Source organism: Taudactylus pleione, unplaced genomic scaffold, assembly GCF_031769625.1.
Source record: "Taudactylus pleione unplaced genomic scaffold, aTauple2 ptg001012l, whole genome shotgun sequence".
NCBI classification, from domain to species: domain Eukaryota; kingdom Metazoa; phylum Chordata; class Amphibia; order Anura; family Myobatrachidae; genus Taudactylus; species Taudactylus pleione.
This window is the reverse complement of record NW_028285413.1, coordinates 830,144-853,484: the sequence shown is the minus strand read 5'-3', so window position 1 is coordinate 853,484 and position 23,341 is coordinate 830,144. Positions and strand designations below refer to the sequence as shown.

Below are 23,341 nucleotides of genomic sequence, written 5' to 3'. Positions count from 1 at the left end.
TGAATCAGGCCCAGAGAGCGCACTCGTAAGTAATACATAACAAATGCTTTACTGAACAATATATGCTCACATACACAGAGTGTGAGCGTTACCTGCTGTGTGCCGGAGCGGGCGTGTGATCGAGCTGTGTCCCCAGAGACGGTGGAGATACACTGAGTTACAGCTAAGATCATCATTTTAAACTTATGTATGTGAGCACATATTGTTCAGTAAAGCATTTGTTATCTATTACTTACGAGTGCTCACTCCCTTTGTTTGCATATCCCTGGAATTCTCTGCTCCGTGGCTGGAGATCGGGATACATCTGCACTTGATTTGAAGCAACTGATTAAATCTGGACACATTTCTAAAGAGACTGTTGCACATATTGGATCCTTGTTGTGTGTGTGTGTATATATATACACACATATATATATATATATATATATATATATATACATACACACACTATAATGTATGGAAACCCCCCCTTAAAAATCCTGCGTTTGCCCCTGGTCCTCCCCAGAGGATACATGAGGCCTTGTGAGTTCCAAGCTGCTAGTGTTGGTTCTCCCCAATTAGTACATGAGGTCTTGGGGGCTCCAGGCTGATATCGCGTAGCATGGCTGCTGTTGTTGGTCCTCCCTAAAGAGTACATGAGTTCTTGTGGGTTCCAAGCTGGTCTCAGGTGGCATGGGTGCTGGTGCTGGTCCTCCCCTTCTGCCATTGTTATAAGGTCGCCCTGTGATGGATTCCAGTGTACTTATAGTTAGAGATGAGCGGTTCGGATTCTGTGGAATCCGAACCGCTCCGAACATTGGGGATCCGAGTCCACCCGAACCCTGTTCGGGTGTTCACCGCCTGACTCGGATCCCCATTCGGGGCCGAACGGCGGCCGCCTGATGTCGGATTCTCACTAGAGAATTCGACATCAGGTCTCCTCGCGTGTAGGGCAGAGCGCTGTGATAGCGCTCTGCCCTACACAGACACAGACACACAGCCGCCAGCGGCAGTTGTGTGTTTGTTACAGCAGCCAATGAGAGTCACACAGACTCTCATTGGCTGCTGCACGGAGGGAGCCGGCTGGAGCTCACACATGAGCTCCGTCTTCCGGCTCCCTCCTCAGCGTGTGACATAGCGGACTGCCCTACACAGACACAGACACACAGCCGCCAGCGGCAGCTGTGTGTTTGTTACAGCAGCCAATGAGAGTCACACAGACTCTCATTGGCTGCTGCATGGAGGGAGCCGGCTGGAGCTCACACATGAGCTCCGTCTTCCGGCTCCCTCCTCAGCGTGTGACAGAGCGGACGGCGCGGGAGCGGGGATACAGGTAAGTTTTTTTTTGTTTTTTTTTATGTGTGCAAGGGCCGGGGGCGCTACTGGGGGGGGGGTCTTCTACTGGGGGTGCGGGGGGGCCATACTACTGGGGGGGTCTGCATTCCTGGGGGGCGTCTGCTACTGGGGGGGGGCTATACTACTGGGGGGGGTCTGCACTACTGGGGGGCGTCTGCTACTGGGGGGGGCTATACTACTGGGGGGGCCTGCTACTGGGGGGGCTATACTACTGGGGGGGGTCTGCTACTGGGGGGGCCATACTACTGAGGGGCCTGCTACTGGGGGGGCCATACTACTGGGGGGGCTTACTACTACTGGGGGGGGCTGCTACTGGGGCAGCCTACTACAGGGGGGCCATACTACAGGGGGGGCCCATACTACAGGGGGGGCTACTACTGGGGGGGCCTGCTACTGGGGCAGCCTACTACTGGGGGGGGCATACTACTGGGGGGGCCATACTACTGGGGGGGCCATACTACTGGGTGGCATGCTAATGGGGGGCATACTACTGGGGGGGCCTGCTAATGGGGGGCATACTACTGGGTGGCATGCTAATGGGGGGCATACTACTGGGGGGGCCTGCTAATGGGGGGCATACTACTGGGGGGCATTCTACTGGGGGCACTGCATAGTGGACCCTACTACTAAGGGGACTGCATAGGGGGCACCACTGCTGGGGGACATTGTGTAAGGGACACCGCTACTGTGGGCATTGTGTAAAAGGGTCACTACTGTGGGCATTGTGTAAAAGGGGCACTACTGTGTGTCGTAACATAAATAAGAGACACTACTTTATGCTGTAATGTGAATCGGGCCCTATGTGCGGTGTAATGCGAATAAGATTGTGCACTGTGACTCCTAGGGCCGTAGCCCACTTTGTAAACAAGTACTGTGACTCTGCTGGCCGTACCCACTGGGTGGGTGCACTACTTTTCATTTCTGCCACTGCTGTGTGGCAATGTGTCATAGATGTGCTTTATACTGTGGTGTCTGTGCCGCTGCTTTGTCGCTTAGTAACCAGTCAGCTCACTGCAACCTTTGGCCAATAATGTTGAAAACAATATTATAAGCTGTGATATGGTCTAAATTGACTGGAAATTAATGTTATTGAGGTTAATAATACTCTAGGAAGAAAAAAAAGCCCAATTTATGTGATTTTAGCTTTTTTTGTCAATTTTTGTAAAAAAATCCAAATCCAAATCCAAATCCAAATCCAAAGCCAGTCACCGCAGTTTGGCAAATCCAAATCCAAATCCGGACGACGAATTAGAACCAAATCCAAATCCGGCAAAAATGGTCCGGCGCACATCCCTACTTATAGTTTATAGTGCAAGGTTTTCAGAGCTGACCCACTTCACAGTAACACGTGAGGGACATGTCCCCTTCCTTCCAATGGATCATTATAGAAACGCCTATGAACATTTATTGTATATCATGTGATGCCGTCTGCCAGATCAATTATTATTATAAAGGTGTGTATGGGGAGGGGGTGGGTGTACTTATTCCACTGCATGGTGGTCTGCCAGAAGAGATGCTGTGTTTACTATACAGAAACGCGTTTCACCTATGTAATGTCTTTGTGTGCAGTTCGTGGAAGACGGAGCAGGATTTATTCTCGTGACTGTGAGATAAATGGTGACACTGCAATGTACACTTGGTAGGGCCGGATAACCCATTTTTACTTTAAAAAAAAAAATATATAAATGCATGTGGGAAAAAGTGGTACCTGGTAAGGTCTTATCTAATTGCCACTGCTCCTGTGGTTGGCAATGTAGCATCGTCTATGTTGATCATTACTGAGGTGGGAAGAGGCTTGGTGGCGTTCTTGCTCTGGCCATTCGGACAAATCACAGCACCTGTTCTTTTCCTAGCTTGCCGCCCAATCTCCCGGAAATAAATGTAGACAAGTTTGGTCTCCATTGGCCGCCATCTGCCAACGTGTAGCAGAGATAACCGTCAGCCCTCACGTCTTACTGCAGACATCCCGCACTTACCTGGAGCTGATCCTGCTGATTTTTGGGCACTGTATTTTATTTGGCTTTCCCTCGACAGTCGTAACTTGAGTGGCGTTGCTCTTTATACATGCGTATACTGTGCAGACCTCAACCTAAGAAGATCACAGATGAGCAACACGTCATCACATATGTTAGCTAAACTGCGCAAATTAAAGTCATATTACCAATCTTTAAATGCTTTCAAATCAGATTCAATGTATAACGTTTGCTATGTCTTCCTGAAACGGTTTCCTTTTTGCTTCATATAAACCAGCGAGCCATTTATATGTAGCTGTACTTTAACACACATTGTAATAAACATATGATTACTGGCTCGGATACCTGCCATAAAAAAATATTTTTTACAGTTTCCCATTTCAAGGGCCACTAAAACTAAGCTACAAACGGATTCATTCTGTAACATTTACTTCCCACACGGTGTCAGGAGACGATAGAAGCAAATCATGAATTTTTCAAATACGTTTCACAAAAATAAATACAAATTAGTTTACATCTTTTTATTATATTTATTGTTTTACTTCTTCTTACTGTGCGTGTTCTGCATTTTTTCCTCTTAGGAGACGTGCAGTACCTTTTTTAACCATGCAGATGTCACTGTTGCCACTGATGTTGGCTGCTATACAGCTACATGGGGAGACAACTCATCCACTTGGGTATTTCGACCCCAAATTTACAATGAGCTATATAGTATGTGTGTGTGTACAGTATGTGTGTGTGTGTACAGTATGTGTGTACAGTATGTGTGTACAGCGTGTGTGTGTACAGTATGTGTGTGTACAGTGTGTGTGTACAGTATGTGTGTCTGTACAGTATGTGTGTACAGCGTGTGTATGTAGTGTTTGTGTGTACAGTGTGTGTACAGTATGTGTGTGTGTACAGTGTGTGTGTACAGTGTATGTGTACAGTGTGTGTGTACAGTATGTGCGTGTGTACAGTATGTGCGTGTACAGTATGTGTGTGTGTAGTATGTGTGTACAGTGTATGTTGGTACAGTTTGTGTATAGTATGTGCGTGTGTACAGTATGTGCGTGTGTACAGTATGTGTATACAGTGTGTGTGTGTACAGTATGTGTGTACAGTATGTGTGTACAGTATGTATGTGTACAGTATGTGTGTGTGTACAGTATGTGTGTACAGTATGTGTGTGTGTACAGTGTGTGTGTACCGTATGTGTGTGTACAGTATGCGTGTGTACAGTATGCGTGTGTACAGTATGCGTGTGTGTACAGTATGTGTGTACAGTATGCGTGTATAGTATGTGTGTACAGTATGTGTGTGTGTACAGTATGTGTGTACAGTGTGTGTGTACCGTATGTGTGTGTACAGTATGCGTGTATAGTATGTGTGTGTACAGTGTGTGTACAGTATGTGTGTGTACAGTATATGTGTACAGTATGTGTGTGTACAGTATGTGTGTATAGTATGTGTGTATAGTATGTGTGTGTACAGTATGTGTGTGTACAGTATGTGTGTACAGTGTGTGTGTACCGTATGTGTGTGTACAGTATGTGTGTACAGTATGTGTGTGTACAGTATATGTGTACAGTATGTGTGTACAGTATGTGTGTGTACCGTATGTGTGTGTACAGTGTGTGTGTACCGTATGTGTGTGTACAGTATGTGTGTACAGTATGTGTGTGTACAGTATATGTGTACAGTATGTGTGTGTACAGTATGTGTGTGTACAGTATGTGTGTGTAGTATGTGTGTGTACAGTATGTGTGTTTGGCAAATTTATCTAAACAATTAAGGGTCATTGGAATAAATGTAGACATTTCAGGGAGTACTTAGGATACACTGATAGACAATTAGGGGATGATATGGACTGAGTACTACCCCAGACAGCATGGCGTACCCTATATGAATTTGCAGTGCACATGCCGGAACATGTATGTACACATACGTGTGATTCTGCCACGTATGCCTGCCTGCCCCTGAATGGACAGAATGGTTCATTCTAACCTAGGGTAAATATAGTAATGTGTGTTTGTGCAATTTTAAAGGCACGACGGACCGGAAAAAAGACATATATACCCCTGAGAAGGCCGTACTATTTGTGTGTGGCAGATGCACATATCAGATAATGAGAATGACGGACGCCAGCACTAGCAGACGCCTGCGATTGGCTTTCATGGATTGGCGCTGCCTTTGTCATCCCGGCGCAGGCTATGCTTTTGTCAGCGGTTTAAAGCTATTTCTTCTCTCTTTTGAAGCTGAAGGCGTTTCTGCTGGATTAGTGGCTTTTGAAGTATAATTGATGTTTAATAGCGGACATGTTTGTTGTATATAAAATAAATTGGTTCACAACACGGTGTAAGTAGGATATAAGTGCCTGTGGCGCGTGCCTGGCATGAACCAGACGCATAGGCCACTGGTGGCGACCGGAACGCATCTCGGGCGCTGTACATGTGCGTTAATACACTATTTCATGCACCTTTTTATTTACCCTCAATATGCCACCAAATCTGCAACAGCCCCTCAGCGGCATAAGGGGGTAAATAAAACAAGAGAGGTCGGGAATCTCTGATCTAGCAGAAACTTCTTAATTATGGGTGCGGGGGGCCACTGCACATTGGCCTTTTGTTAGTAAATAACACTCCGAAAATAAGGAAACACACTCAATTATACACATTTTTTTCCCAACAAACCTGGACGTTGTAGACAGTGTATGGAGCCAGACTGCCCAGCAGAAGCTGATGGGGTGTGTTCCCCTCCGTCTTGTAGCGTTTATCATTCACATAGACGGAATACTCTGTGACAACGCCATTTGGATTGGATGGGGGCGTCCAGATGACTCGTGCAGCTGTACCGTTGATTACCACAACCTCTGGAGGTAGCATACCCTGAGGCTCTGGAATTAATAGAGGGATCTGAGTACGCTCCAGCTGTCTACGTGACAGACCTTGTTTAACCAAATGCATATTAGTATTTCAGCTTAAAAAAACCCCCCAAAAAACAAAAACATTTAGCCGTTCAGCGATGAAGCCATCACAGCCGCAGTGCCCACTAAATTGGCTTATTACACTCTCAGTTAGATGCTACGAGACGAATGCTAATATGTTTTATATAACCAACATTGTATTAATCTGCTGTGATGGCGTGACCAGTCAGCGATAATGTGAATTATCTACACTTCTGCATTAGAATCAAATTAAACTATCAATCTCTGTATTGATACAGTCAGATCCTGATCAACATGAGGTGGGCATGCACAGCGGTTATATCGTGGCAATGGCGGAGCGGGATTGCCGTTGACCTCAAGCACATTATATCCTTCACCCTGTAAATTACACCGAGCAATAGCCTGGCATTATCGTTAAGTAAATGATCTAAAATGTTGATTATCCCACAGTAGTTAATATAGAGATCTAATTTAAAAATAAAATTCCTGGAGCTTAAACGACACAGTTATTCAGGGATGGCGAGGACAGCTACGCAAAACGTTTCTTTATCATGTCATACGGCTTTACATTACATTAATTGTTTTTTCATAAACAAAAAAAAAAAAAGGTGGTAACCTTCCGTATCAAGGAGGACAGGAAAGAGCGCTCTTTCTTACCGAGCTTTTTTAATGACCTGGAACACCAGCTCGGGAGGTAATGATATCACCCTGCTTATAATGAGTTTCATAAAGTCAAATTAGACTGTTCTGCTTGTGTTAGATTTAAAGAGGAACTAAACGTAGCATATTATTTTTAAAAGGACAATTTCACTTTTGGAAGCGTCCTTGTGACGTGTAGGAGCTGAAACGCTCACAAATTATTACATCAGGGAAATAATTCAGCTGTATGTGATAAGGTGGAGGTTCTGCAGGTCACGTTTACAGTCCCTTTGTGGAGGCCCAGTTTATATAGAGTCCAGGGGATACATTTACTAAGCATCGAATTTGAGTTTTTCTGCAATTTTCCGTTAATTTTGCAAATCGGAGATTTAATAAAACAAATCCGATGATAAATTGCATGAAAAAACCCAATTTTAGATGACCAAACATTGAATACTTTCCATAGACAGGAATAGAAAGCCCTGATTTACTAGACATAGGGCCATATTCAATTAGTGGGTGAAAAGCCGTTATCGACGATACTTTATTGCCGATGACGTCATTTTCGCAGGTTTGACTTATCCCCGTATTCAATTTTCCCGACTTTTCAACGGAGCGAAAAGCCTATGCATTGGGACCAGCGAAAAAGTATCATCAATGAATAGGTGGAGAGAACAAGTGCAGAATTGGGGTTTTGGGGTGCAGACTTCCAAAAACCACCCTGCACCCCTTGGACAGGCCCCCAAAGGTATTCTGTGTTAAAAATTTTTTTAAAAAAGTACCACAGGACACCCCCAAAAAAGTACTTTCATTTTGGGGGCGACAAAAAAAAAAGTTGGGGGTCAAACTTTAAAACTAGCGAAATAGACTCAGGGGGGTCCCCAAGTATGCCCCAGGTGTTTTTTGGATTGCAGGTGCTTGCAGCTGGTGGATTTTTCACGATTTAGCCACTTAAAAATATGCTTGCACCCATTTTCAGGTACCCCAAATTTGATGGGACTACTTATTTTCCCCCAAAAAAGTAGCTAAATGCTATTCTTCACCACTGTCTCAAAGACGCTAAATAGCGCCTATTGAGACCTTTGAAAGACCCCAAATATCTTTTGCAGGGCTATTTGGGGGTACCTAAAGTGAACCCCCATGGCAGAGCATCTTTTGGGGGGTGTCAGGCTGATTTCCCCAAAAATGACAACTTTTCGCCAATTTTGTTGTCGCCGGGTCCTGTTTTTGCCAATTTGGAATTGAATACGAGGATAAGCGGGGACGAGCGCGATAACTTTTCAACGGCAAAACCTACGATGACAGCGAAAGGTCTGGCAACGGTCTGGCACTAATTAGCCTGCAGCGATGTCGCTGATCCAAATATGCACAAGCCGCCATTCTGCCTGTACTGAGATACTCAGCACCCCAACACCTAAAGCCACTACAGTGCTCAGATTTGGACAGTTGGCGCATCTTTATAAGCCTTTGTGGTGACACAAGTGCATGTGATATCTTCTACCAATAGGAAAACTAAAGGACGTGTTTGGCGGTCTCTGTAGATTTTCATCAGTTTTATGCGTCTAATTGACTGCGGAGTTTATTGTAAACGATCAATCTGAGAGTCTTCGGTTACTAAAGTGAGTGTTTTTAGAAGTGGAGATGTTGCCCATAGCAACCAACCAGATTCTAGCTATTATCTTCTAGAAGGTGCTAGTTAAATGTTAAGTAGAATCTAATTGGTTGCTATGGGCAACAACTCCATTTGTAAAAACTCTCACTTTAGCAAATATACCCCTTAGAGTAAAAAAGATGCGTAACATACTTAATTTAGACACTCCAAACCTCCGGCGATGGTCACAGTTATAATCAGTCATGTTATTTATTTATTAATATATATGATGGTAATTGTTAAAGGGTGGGATAAGGGAAATTTAGGTGTTAAAAGCCTTTAAAACATTTACTTTGTCCCAAGTGCTCCATATAGAATCTACTGTACTTGATACAGAAATATTTAGCAGGCCTGAAATAGTTGCTGGTATGCCTGACCTGCTGGCAGAACACCGGTATGCCTGACCTGCTGGCAGAACACCAGTATGCCTGACCTGCTGGCAGAACACCAGTATGCTTGACCTGTTGGCAGAACACCGGTATGCCTGACCTGCTGGCAAAACACTGGTATGCCTGACCTGCTGGCAAAACACCGGTATGCCTAACCTGCTGGCAGAACACCGGTATGCCTGTCCTGCTGGCAGAACACCGGTATGCCTGACCTGCTGGCAGAACACCAGTATGCCTGTCCTGCTGCCAAAACACCGGAATACCTGACCTGCTGGCAGAACACCGGTATGCCTGACCTGCTGGCAGAACACCAGTATGCCTGACCTGCTGGCAGAACACCGGAATACCTAACCTGCTGGCAGAACACCGGTATGCCTGACCCTCTGGCAGAACACCGATATGCCTGACCCGCTGGCAGAACACCGGTATGCCTGACCCGCTGGCAGAAGACCGGTATGCCTGACCCGCTGGCAGAAGACCGGTATGCCTGACCCGCTGGCAGAAGACCGGTATACCTGACCCGCTGGCAGAAGACCGGTATGCCTGACCCGCTGGCAGAACACCGGTATGCCTGACCCGCTGGCAGAACACCGGAATGCCTGACCCGCTGGCAGAACACCGATATGCCTGACCCGCTGGCAGAACACCGCTATGCCTGACCCGCTGGCAGAACACCGCTATGCCTGACCTGCTGGCAGAACACCGGCATGCCTGACCTGCTGGCAGAACACCGGTATGCCTGACCTGCTGGCAGAACACCGGTATGCCTGACCTGCTGGCAGAACACCGGTATGCCTGACCTGCTGGCTGAACACCGATATGCCTGACCTGCTGGCAGAACACCGGTATGCCTGACCTGCTGGCAGAACACCGCTATGCCTGACCTGCTGGCAGAACACCGCTATGCCTGACCTGCTGGCAGAACACCGCTATGCCTGACCTGCTGGCAGAACACCGGTATGCCTGACCTGCTGGCAGAACACCGGTATGCCTGACCTGCTGGCAGAACACCGCTATGCCTGACCTGCTGGCAGAACACCGCTATGCCTGACCTGCTGGCAGAACACCGGTATGCCTGACCTGCTGGCAGAACACCGATATGCCTGACCTGCTGGCAGAACACCGATATGCCTGACCTGCTGGCAGAACACCGGTATGCCTGACCTGCTGGCAGAACACCGGTATGCCTGACCTGCTGGCAGGACACCGCTATGCCTGACCTGCTGGCAGAACACCGGTATGCCTGACCTGCTGGCAGAACACCGATATGCCTGACCTGCTGGCAGAACACCGCTATGCCTGACCTGCTGGCAGAACACCGGTATGCCTGACCTGCTGGCAGAACACCGCTATGCCTGACCTGCTGGCAGAACACCGGTATGCCTGACCTGCTGGCAGAACACCGGTATGCCTGACCTGCTGGCAGAACACCGGTATGCCTGACCTGCTGGCAGAACACCGGTATGCCTGACCTGCTGGCAGAACACCGATATGCCTGACCTGCTGGCAGAACACCGGTATGCCTGACCTGCTGGCAGAACACCGCTATGCCTGACCTGCTGGCAGAACACCGGTATGCCTGACCTGCTGGCAGAACACCGCTATGCCTGACCTGCTGGCAGAACACCGCTATGCCTGACCTGCTGGCAGAACACCGGTATGCCTGACCTGCTGGCAGAACACCGGTATGCCTGACCTGCTGGCAGAACACCGGTATGCCTGACCTGCTGGCAGAACACCGGTATGCCTGACCTGCTGGCAGAACACCGGTATGCCTGACCTGCTGGCAGAACACCGCCTGACAAAGCAAATGCTAATCGTTCCTGATTTTGATGGTTTATTGACAGTCATATTGCTCCCAGCACATTGTAGAGTACGTTCAGGCTAATATTCACTATTACACAGTTATGCTCCTGTCTCTGGGGCCGTTTATTGATCTCCCTTCCAAAGTCAACGATGCACTTAAGCATTTTAACATTTTAGACCATTTGTTTAATAAAATGACATTTTAGAACAGAAGGCTGACTGGTTTCAACCTTGCAAAATCAATCCATTTACTTCTCAGATTTGGGAAAGTGCTGCAGTTGTCAGAGCTCACCTCCGTCCAGGGTGGTGACCTGCACCCAGCCGCTGCTCACACTGTGCGGCCCGTTGGAGACCTCCAGGTACAGCTGATGCTTTGTGCTGGGAGTCAGGCTGCCGATCACTGCGCGGCTGGCGTCCGCCGGGAATGTCAGAGACTGGTTATATCTGGCTGATGTCAGTATGATGGTGTAATGATCGACATCACCTTGTAGGTCCTGCACAGCTGGAAAGAAATCATTTCCTTTATTAGTTACGTAAGGTTACAATGATAACAAAGGTGCAGTTTCTATAAAAATAATTCTAAAATAATACAGAGCAGTTGCCCTTTTTGGAAGGTTCGGGGGAGATGTACGAAGCTTTGGCGAGAGATAAAGTGGACAGAGATAAAAATGTCTCTTCCTCGGGTAAAGTTTATGCCCATCTTTCCGTTGAAACTTTTTTTTGTATCTGATGTTACAGGTTGGCAAAACTCTGCATGAACCAGTGGGTAACCCTCACCGATTTCACCAACCTGCAACTCGCACCTTATCAGGCAGCAGGAGACATCGGTGATATCGGTGATATCTCCTGCACTACCCTCGTGATGAATGGCCCGAAAGCTTAATTTCTACAATTGCAGGTGAAAATATAAATGTTCACCCTCTATTATAGAAATTATGTGATGATGAATGGAATCGGTGTGATTTACCGCCGGACCCATGCCCGGCGGTTGGAATCCCGACAGTGGCATCCCGGCAGAGGAGGAAATCCCGATCGTCAAAGGTAAGTATATACTAACCTATTTCTACCCCCTAACCCTAACCCTCCCTTAGGGGTGCCTAACCCTAACCTTCCCCCCAGTGCCTAACCCTAACTCCCCCCTTCCCCGCCGCCTAAACCTCAGTCCCCCGGGGGGGTGTGCCTAAACCTAAGTCCACCCCAGGGTTGCCTAACGCTAACCCACCCTTCCCCCAGCCTAAACCTAACCTCCCAGGGAGGTGCCTAACCCTATGTCCCTACCGGGAACTCTAAACCTAACCCTCCCCCCCACCGCTATCGATCGGGCCACAGGGCGTCGAGCTCCCGAATGTCTAATGACAAGCGTCGGCATATCGGCGCGTGTCTTTAGACCCTTGCCGGGATATAACAGTCGGGTAGCCAGCTGTCGGGATTAGGTCCGCCAGCTTCCCAACTGCATACCTGATGAATAGAGCCCATAGCGAGATAGCATCAATATTATCTACTAATAATGCTACGGATGTAGGAGTGGGGTCTTTTCATGATCACACAGGATAAAATGACCCAGAGGGACAGACAGAAAGACATTGGGCAGAAGATCATCCAGGCGCCAAGCTGTCTTCGTTAAACTCCACATTTGTCATCTGTTATCTGTAATTGCTCATAATGATATAAAATTGCATCTCATTAACTGGATATTATACCTACTGTAAGGGTTAAAAGGACTTATAAATGGCTTCTCGCTCACTCCTCCCACTCCGCCAATAGTTGGCCCGATTCTGTATTACTCCCCCTGTATGACGCCCCCCCTGTATGACGCTCCCTGTATGACGCCCCCTGTGTGACACCCCCTGCTGCCTTTGCAATCCCAGCACTGCAACCAAGGTCGCAAGCTGGGAACACCATTGCGACCGGGCCACCAGCCAGCTGAGTAAGACCCATCTTACTCAGGCTGGCCAGCTTGCGACGCAGATCCTGGGCTTGCCAGTCCCGGAAAACGGGAGAGACACGCCCCTGTTTCCGTGAACGCCGGCCGCCCCCGCCCCCAGCACTGCCCCTTAAATGTGTCAGCCTGAATCAGGCCCAGAATTACAGTTGTGATTTCAGATGCGCGCACGGAGAAGTGTATTGAAAATGTAGTGGGCATTCCTGGGCGCAGCAATTGGTATTTCTGCGTCTATGGACGTTGGCGGAGGGTCTAAGTGCTTGCACGTTCATAGGCACGGGTGTACGCCAGGGAAGGGCTTTGTATCAATATGTGCATAAAGTCGCAGATGGACGGCCGCCAATAGACGCAGACATGGACGCGGCCGCATTAGAATCAGAATCAGTCCTTAGCTGGACAGTAAAGTCAATTGTCGGTTCTAGATCACAGAGTCAGTGATGTATTATTTATGTTACATCATTATCATTGTTTTTGTGTAAATCTGGCAATATTAGATTGTTTTACCCAACTCTTCTTATTATTAATAGATATTGTACATCCCCAATATACTGAATAGCGCACATTTGTACATCCCCAATATACTGAATAGCGCACATTTGTACATCCCCAATATACTGAATAGCGCGCATTTGCACATCCCCAATATACTGAATAGCGCACATTTGTATATCCCCAATATACTGTATAGCGCACATTTGTACATCCCCAATATACTGAATAGCGCACATTTGTACATCCCCAATATACTGTATAGCGCACATTTGTACATCCCCAATATACTGTATAGCGCACATTTGTACATCCCCAATATACTGAATAGCGCGCATTTGTACATCCCTAATATACTGAATAGCGCACATTTGTATATCCCCAATATACTGTATAGCGCGCATTTGTACATCCCCAATATACTGAATAGCGCACATTTGTACATCCCCAATATACTGAATAGCGCACATTTGTACATCCCCAATATACTGTATAGCGCACATTTGTACATCCCCAATATACTGAATAGCGCACATTTGTACATCCCCAATATACTGTATAGCGCACATTTGTACATCCCCAATATACTGTATAGCGCACATTTGTACATCCCCAATATACTGTATAGCGCGCATTTGTACATCCCCAATATACTGTATAGCGCGCATTTGTACATCCCCAATATACTGTATAGCGCGCATTTGTACATCCCCAATATACTGTATAGCGCACATTTGTACATCCCCAATATACTGTATAGCGCACATTTGTACATCCCCAATATACTGAATAGCGCACATTTGTACATCCCCAATATACTGAATAGCGCACATTTGTACATCCCCAATATACTGTATAGCGCACATTTGTACATCCCCAATATACTGAATAGCGCACATTTGTACATCCCCAATATACTGAATAGCGCACATTTGTACATCCCCAATATACTGAATAGCGCACATTTGTACATCCCCAATATACTGTATAGCGCACATTTGTACATCCCCAATATACTGTATAGCGCACATTTGTACATCCCCAATATACTGTATAGCGCACATTTGTACATCCCCAATATACTGTATAGCGCACATTTGTACATCCCCAATATACTGTATAGCGCGCATATGTACATCCCCAATAAACTGTACAGCGCGCATTTGTACATCCCCAATATACTGTATAGCGCGCATTTGTACATCCCCAATATACTGTATAGCGCGCATTTGTACATCCCCAATATACTGAATAGCGCGCATTTGTACATCCCCAATATACTGAATAGCGCACATTTGTACATCCCCAATATACTGAATAGCGCACATTTGTACATCCCCAATATACTGAATAGCGCACATTTGTACATCCCCAATATACTGTATAGCGCACATTTGTACATCCCCAATATACTGTATAGCGCGCATTTGTACATCCCCAATATACTGAATAGCGCGCATTTGTACATCCCCAATATACTGTATAGCGCACATTTGTACATCCCCAATATACTGAATAGCGCACATTTGTACATCCCCAATATACTGTATAGCGCACATTTGTACATCCCCAATATACTGTATAGCGCACATTTGTACATCCCCAATATACTGTATAGCGCACATTTGTACATCCCCAATATACTGAATAGCGCACATTTGTACATCCCCAATATACTGTATAGCGCGCATTTGTACATCCACAATATACTGTATAGCGCACATTTGTACATCCCCAATATACTGAATAGCGCATGTTTGTATATCCCCAATATACTGAATAGCTCGCCTATGTATATCCCGAATATACTGTATAGCGTGCATTTGTACATCCCCAATATACTGTATAGCGTGCATTTGTACATCCCCAATATACTGAATAGCGCGCAATTGTACATCCCCAATATACTGTATAGCGCACATTTGTACATCCCCAATATACTGTATAGCGCACATTTGTACATCCCCAATATACTGAATAGCGCACATTTGTACATCCCCAATATACTGAATAGCGCACATTTGTACATCCCCAATATACTGAATAGCGCACATTTGTACATCCCCAAAATACTGTATAGCGCACATTTGTACATCCCCAATATACTGAATAGCGCACATTTGTACATCCCCAATATACTGAATAGCGCACATTTGTACATCCCCAATATACTGAATAGCGCACATTTGTACATCCCCAATATACTGAATAGCGCACATTTGTACATCCCCAATATACTGAATAGCGCACATTTGTACATCCCCAATATACTGAATAGCGCACATTTGCACATCCCCAATATACTGAATAGCGCACATTTGTACATCCCCAATATACTGAATAGCGCACATTTGTACATCCCCAATATACTGTATAGCGCACATTTGTACATCCCCAATATACTGAATAGCGCACATTTGTACATCCCCAATATACTGAATAGCGCACATTTGTACATCCCCAATATACTGTATAGCGCACATTTGTACATCCCCAATATACTGAATAGCGCGCATTTGTACATCCCCAATATGCTGATTAGCGCGCATTTGTACATCCTCAATATACTGAATAGCGCGCATTTGTACATCCCCAATATGCTGAATAGCGCACATTTGTACATCCCCAATATGCTGAATAGCGCGCATTTGTACATCCCCAATATACTGCATAGCGCGCATTTGTACAGCCCCAATATACTGCATAGCGCACATTTGTACATCACCAATATACTGAATAGCGCACATTTGTACTTCCCCAATATACTGAATAGCGCACATTTGTACATCCCCAATATACTGAATAGCGCGCATTTGTACATCCCCAATATACTGAATAGCGCACATTTGTACATCCCCAATATACTGAATAGCGCGCATTTTTACATCCCCAATATGCTGAATAGCGCGCATTTGTACATCCCCAATATGCTGAATAGCGCGCATTTGTACATCCCCAACATGCTGAATAGCGCGCGTTTGTACATCCCCAATATGCTGAATAGCGCGCATTTGTACATCCCCAATATGCTGAATAGCGCGCATTTGTACATCCCCAATATACTGAATAGCGCACATTTGTACAACCCCAATATACTGAATAGCGCACATTTGTACATCCCCTATATACTGAATAGCGCACATTTGTACATCCCCAATATTCTGAATAGTGCACATTTGTACAGCAGATACAATACTGAACACTTACTGGGTTTGGTCCATGAAGCCTCGATGGCGGTGTGGTTGACAGCCCGAGCGGTTACATTACTTCCTCTTAAAGGCGACCCCGGAAGCGTTGTGGCAATTACGTCTGTGCCAAGTGTATATCCCACCGCATTATGTACAATCAGCCTGTACTTATAGGATGTAAACCTTAAAGATAAGAGATGGAGAGTAATTAGCGCTACGTCATTACGCTCAACTATTGTGCCGCAGTCTGCCGGTATTTACCCGAGAGATAGTCTCCTCCCACTCCCCCAGGCAGCAATGCTTCAACATCTTCTACTGTACATGGGCAGAGGGGAGCATGGCACAACCTCACAATCCATAGTATAACCCTTCTGTGTGCATGGCAGCAATGCTTCAACATCTTCTGCTCTACATGGGCAGAGGGGAGCATGGCACAACCTCACAATCCATGGTATAACACTTCTGTGTGCATGGCAGCAATGCTTCAACATCTTCTGCTCTACATGGGCAGAGGGGAGCATGGCACAACCTCACAATCCACGGTATGAGCCTTCTGTGTGCATGGTAGCAATGCTTCAACATCTTCTACTGTACATGGGCAGAGTGGAGCATGGCACAACCTCACAATCCATGGTATAACACTTCTGTCTGCATGGTAGCAATGCTTCAACATCTTCTACTCGACATGGGCAGAGGGGAGCATGGCACAACCTCACAATCCATGGTATAATACTTCTGTGTGCATGGTAGCAATGCTTCAACATTTTCTACTTGACATGGGCAGAGGGGAGCATGGCACAACTTCACAATCCATGGTATGATCCTTCTGTGTACATGGCAGCAATGCTTCAACATCTTCTACTCTACATAGGCAGAGGGGAGCATGGCACAACCTCACAATCCATGGTATGAACCTTCTGTGTACATGGCAGCAATGCTTCAACATCTTCTGCTCTACATGGGCAGAGGGGAGCATGGCACAACCTCACAATCCATGGTATGACCCTTCTGAATGCATGGCAGCAATGCTTCAACATCTTCTGCTCTACATGGGCAGAGAGGAGCATGGCACAACCTCACAATCCATGGTATAACACTTCAGTGTGCATGGCAGCAATGCTTCAACATCTTCTGCTCTACATGGGCAGAGAGGAGCATGGCACAACCTCACAATCCATGGTATAACACTTCTGTGTGCATGGCAGCAATGCTTCAACATCTTCTGCTCTACATGGGCAGAGGGGAGCATGGCACAACCTCACAATCCACGGTATGAGCCTTCTGTGTGCATGGTAGCAATGCTTCAACATCTTCTACTGTACATGGTGAGAGTGGAGCATGGAACAACCTCACAATCCATGGTATAACACTTCTGTCTGCATGGTAGCAATGCTTCAACATCTTCTACTCGACATGGGCAGAGGGGAGCATGGCACAACCTCACAATCCATGGTATAATACTTCTGTGTGCATGGTAGCAATGCTTCAACATTTTCTACTTGACATGGGCAGAGGGGAGCATGGCACAACCTCACAATCCATGGTATGATCCTTCTGTGTACATGGCAGCAATGCTTCAACATCTTCTACTCTACATGGGCAGAGGGGAGCATGGCACAACCTCACAATCCATGGTATGAACCTTCTGTGTACATGGCAGCAATGCTTCAACATCTTCTGCTCTACATGGGCAGAGGGGAGCATGGCACAACCTCACAATCCATTGTATGACCCTTCTGAATGCATGGCAGCAATGCTTCAACATCTTCTGCTCTACATGGGCAGAGAGGAGCATGGCACAACCTCACAATCCATGGTATAACACTTCAGTGTGCATGGCAGCAATGCTTCAACATCTTCTGCTCTACATGGGCAGAGGGGAGCATGGCACAACCTCACAATCCACGGTATGAGCCTTCTGTGTGCATGGCACCAATGCTTCAACATCTTCTACTCTACATGGGAAGAGGGGAGCATGGCACAACCTCACAATCCATGGTATGACCCTTCGGTGTGCATGGCAGCAATGCTTCAACATCTTCTGCGCTCCATGTGCAGAGGGGAGCATGGCACAACCTCACAATCCATGGTATGAGCCTTCTGTGTGCATGGTAGCAATGATTCAACATCTTCTACTGTACATGGGCAGAGTGGAGCATGGCACAACCTCACAATCCATGGTATAATACTTCTGTGTTTGGTAGCAATGCTTCAACATCTTCTACTCGACATGGGCAGAGGGGAGCATGGCACAACCTCACAATCCATGGTATAATACTTCTGTGTGCATGGTAGCAATGCTTCAACATCTTCTACTCGACATGGGCAGAGGGGAGCATGGCACAACATCATAATCCATGGTATGACCCTTCTGTGTACATGGCAGCAATGCTTCAACATCTTCTACTCTACATGGGCAGAGGGGAGCATGGCACAACCTCACAATCCATGGTATGAACCTTCTGTGTACATGACAGCAATGCTTCAACATCTTCTGCTCTACATGGGCAGAGTGGAGCATGGCACAACCTCACAATCCATGGTATGACCCTTCTGTGTACATGGCAGCAATGCTACAACATATTCTACTCTACATGGGCAGAAGGGAGCATGGCACAACCTCACAATCCATGGTATGACCCTTCTGTGTGCATGGCAGCAATGCTTCACCATCTTCTGCTCTCCATGGGCAGAGGGGAGCATGGCACAACCTCACAATCCATGGAATTACACTTCTGTGTGCATGGCAGCAATGCTTCAACATATTCTGCTCTACATGGGCAGAGAGGAGCAGGCACCTCACAATCCATGGTATGACCCTTCTGTATGCATGGCAGCAATGCTTCAACATCTTCTGCTCTACATGGGCAGAGGGGAGCATGGCACAACCTCACAATCCATGGTATAACACTTCTGTGTGCATGGTAGCAATGCTTCAACATCTTCTACTCTACATGGGCAGAGGGGAGCATGGCACAACCTCACAATCCACGGTATAATACTTCTGTGTGCATGGCAGCAATGCTTCAACATCTTCTACTCGACATGGGCAGAGGGGAGCATGGCACAACCTCACAATCCATGGTATGAACCTTCTGTGTACATGGCAGCAATGCTTCAACATCTTCTGCTCTACATGGGCAGAGTGGAGCATGGCACAACCTCACAATCCATGGTATGACCCTTCTGTGTACATGGCAGCAATGCTACAACATATTCTACTCTACATGGGCAGAAGGGAGCATGGCACAAACTCACAATCCATGGTATGACCCTTCTGTGTGCATGGCAGCAATGTTTCACCATCTTCTGCTCTCCATGGGCAGAAGGGAGCATGGCACAACCTCACAATCCATGGAATTACACTTCTGTGTGCATGGCAGCAATGCTTCAACATATTCTGCTCTACATGGGCAGAGAGGAGCAGGCACCTCACAATCCATGGTATGACCCTTCTGTGTACATGGCAGCAATGCTTCAACATCTTCTACTGTACATGGGCAGAGGGGAGCATGGCACAACCTCACAATCCATGGTATGACCCTTCTGTGTACATGGCAGCAATGCTTCAACATCTTCTGCTCTACATGGGCAGAGGGGAGCATAGCACAACCTCACAATCCATGGTTTGACCCTTCTGTGTACATGGCAGCAATGCTTCAACATCTACTGTACATGGGCAGAGGGGAGCATGGCACAACCTCACAATCCATGGTATAACCCTTCTTTGTGCATGGCAGCAATACTTCAACATCTTTTACTGTAAATGGGCAGAGGGGAGCATGGCACAACCTCACAATCCATGGTATGACCCTTCTGTGTACATGGGAGCAATGCTTCAACATCTTTTACTCTACATGGGCAGGGGGTAGCATGGCACAACCTCACAATCCACGGTATGACCCTTCTGTGTACATAGCAGCAATGCTTCAACATCTTCTACTCTACATGGGCAGAGGGGAGCATGGCACAACCTCATAATCCATGGTATAACACTTCTGTCTGCATGGTAGCAATGCTTCAACATCTTCTACTGTACATGGGCAGAGGGGAGCATTGCACAACCTCACAATCCATGGTATAACCCTTCTGTGTACATGGCAGCAATGCTATAACATCTTCTACTCTACATGGGCAGAGGGGAGCATGGCACAACCTCTCAATTCGTGGTATGACCCTTCTGTGTACGTGGCAGCAATGCTTCAACATCTTCTACTCTACATGGGCAGAGGGGAGCATGGCACAACCTCACAATCCATGGTATGACCCTTCTGTATGCATGGCAGCAATGCTTCGACATCTTCTACTGTACATGGGCAGAGGGGAGCATGGCACAACCTCACAATCCATGGTATAACCCTTCTGTGTACATGGCAGCACTGTTTCAACATCTTTTACTCTACATGGGCAGAGGGGAGCATGGTACAACCTCACAATCCATGGTATGACCCAGTGGCGTAACTTCATTCCAGGTGCCTGGAGGCAAGATAAATGTTGGTGCCCCCCCCTCCCAAGTTAAAATGTACCAGCCCCTCAGCACCTATGCCAGCCCCAGCTGCTGCCCGCTATGTAGTTCCCCCAGTAGTGGTCCCCCTGTGCAGTGCCGCCTATGTAGTGCTCCCAGTAATGCCCCCTGTAGTAAGCCCCAGTAGTGCCCCCTGTAGTGAGCCCCCAGTAATGCCCCCTGTAGTGAGTGAGCCTCCAGTAATGCCCCCTGTAGTGAGCCCCCAGTAATGCCCCCTGTCGTGAGCCCCCCCCGCGAGCGCACACACATACAAAACAAGAAGAAAACAATACTTACCTGAAACCCCGCTCCAATGCTGCTGCCTTCTGTCCCCGGCACCCGCTGCTCGGAACTATGGGAGTGACGTCATGACATCACTCCCTTAGTGCATTGCGGGACCAGGAAGCGGATCTCAGGTGTAAGCTCCATTCCTCTGGCTACCGCTGTTGGGAAAGAAGGAGCCGGGCGCCCGCTGGTAACACACTCAGCGGGCGCCCGGCAAATAGGGGGTGCGACCGCACCCCCCTATTGACGCCGCTGGAGGTGGAGTGCCGATCAGCGGCGCTCCATCTCCATAGCAGAGCCCGGAACGGCCCGGGGGACAATGGAGCCATGTGCCCCCTTAAGGGCTGGAGCCCGGCGGCAAATGACTCCATTGTCTCCTGGAGTTCTGCCACTGGCATGACCCTTCTGTGAGCATGGCAGCAGCAATGGGATCAGAATTTACGTATATCTAGGGGTATATTTATTAAAGTGAGAGTTTATAGAAGTGGAGATGTTGCCCATAGTAACCAATCAAATTCTACTTAACATTTAACTAGCACCTTATAGAAAATACTAGCTTGAATCTGATTGGTTGCTATGGGCAACATCTCCACTTCTAAAACTCTCACTAACAGGTGAAATTAATGTTTTTTTAAACTGAAAATAAATGTACTGACAGCTGGGGCAGCGCAGCTCCTTGGTACTCAGGGCCTGATTCAGACCCGCTCGCTAGGATGCATTCGCACGCAGCCGTCAGCAGCCAAAGTATGCAAATTCCGCAATCGCTAGCAAGACATTATGACGCCCACTATGTCTTGCCGTCCGATCGCGGTATGTATTTAGACGCCCACCAGCGTGACACAAGGCGCCCACTTTCCCTTAGTAACACACGTCATCTCCAGGAAGTGTATTCAACAATCGGTAACATCGAGTAACATCGGACCCATACGCAGCACTTGTGGCTGACCAGACCCTTCCACAAGCACTGCGAGTGTGACGTGTATGCTGCCACTGCGTCTTAATTATGCCCATGAAATGACGTTCAGACGAACAGACACGCCTACGTTCGCACCACCACACCCCCGCTACCATTGACCATGCCACCTACAAATGGCGCGTCCTGTCACTCATGCTTGTGGTGCGTCTGTGTACAGGGTGCACTTGCTTCGCGATCGCATGGACTGGTTCACACACGCGCACTGCGTCTTATATACATGCGCAGATTGCAAACATCGGAAGGCTACATGCGAACGCAGCCTAGCGAGCGGGTCTGAATCAGGCCCTCTGTGCACAATGCTATTAGTGTTCAGAAACAGGCACGGTCACACACAGAAACAGGCATGGTCACACAGAGAAACAGGTACGGTTACACACAGAAACAGGTACGGTCACACACAGAAACAGGCATGGTCACACACAGAAACAGGCATGGTCACACACAGAAACAGGCACGGTCACACACAGAAACTGGCATGGTCACACACAGAAACAGGTACGGTTACTCACAGAAAACAGAGAAACAGGTACGGTCACACACAGAAACAGGCACGGTCACACACAGAAACAGGTACGGTCACACACAGAAACAGGCACGGTCACACACAGAAACAGGCACGGTCACACACAGAAACAGGTACAGTCACACACAGAAACAGGCACGGTCACACACAGAAACAGGTACAGTCACACACAGAAACAGGCACGGTCACACACAGAAACAGGCACGGTCACACACAGAAACAGGCACGGTCACACACAGAAACAGGCACGGTCACACACAGAAACAGGCACGGTCACACACAGAAACAGGCACGGTCACACACAGAAATAGGTACAGTCCCACACAGAAATAGGTACAGTCACACACAGAAACAGGCATGGCCACACACAGAAACAGGCACGGTCACACAGACACAGGTATGGTCACACACAGAAACAGGCAGGGTCACACACAGAAACAGGCATGGTCACACAGAGAAACAGGTACGGTCACACACAGAAACAGGTACGGTTACACAGACACAGGTATGGTCACACACAGAAACAGGTACGGTTACACAGACACAGGCATGGTCACACACAGACACAGGCACGGTCACACACAGAAACAGGCACGGTCACACACAGAAACAGGCACGGTCACACACAGAAACAGGTACGGTCACACACAGAAACAGGCACAGTCACACACAGAAACAGGCACAGTCACACACAGAAACAGGTACGGTCACACAC

At 47.4% G+C, this 23,341-nt stretch overlaps 1 protein-coding gene across 1 annotated transcript in view; it reads right to left on the bottom strand.

Moving 5' to 3' along the window:
* LOC148454303 (usherin-like) overlaps positions 1-23,341 on the bottom strand; it is a gene marked incomplete at both ends in the record, with an annotated part of 948,215 nt that overhangs the window by 141,472 nt on the left and 783,402 nt on the right. Inside the window, 4 exons of the mRNA XM_088461074.1 lie at positions 3,312-3,424; positions 5,981-6,183; positions 11,012-11,221; positions 16,358-16,521. Coding sequence (XP_088317200.1) covers positions 3,312-3,424; positions 5,981-6,183; positions 11,012-11,221; positions 16,358-16,521 — 690 coding nt within the window. The remainder of the gene's footprint in view (positions 1-3,311; positions 3,425-5,980; positions 6,184-11,011; positions 11,222-16,357; positions 16,522-23,341) is intronic.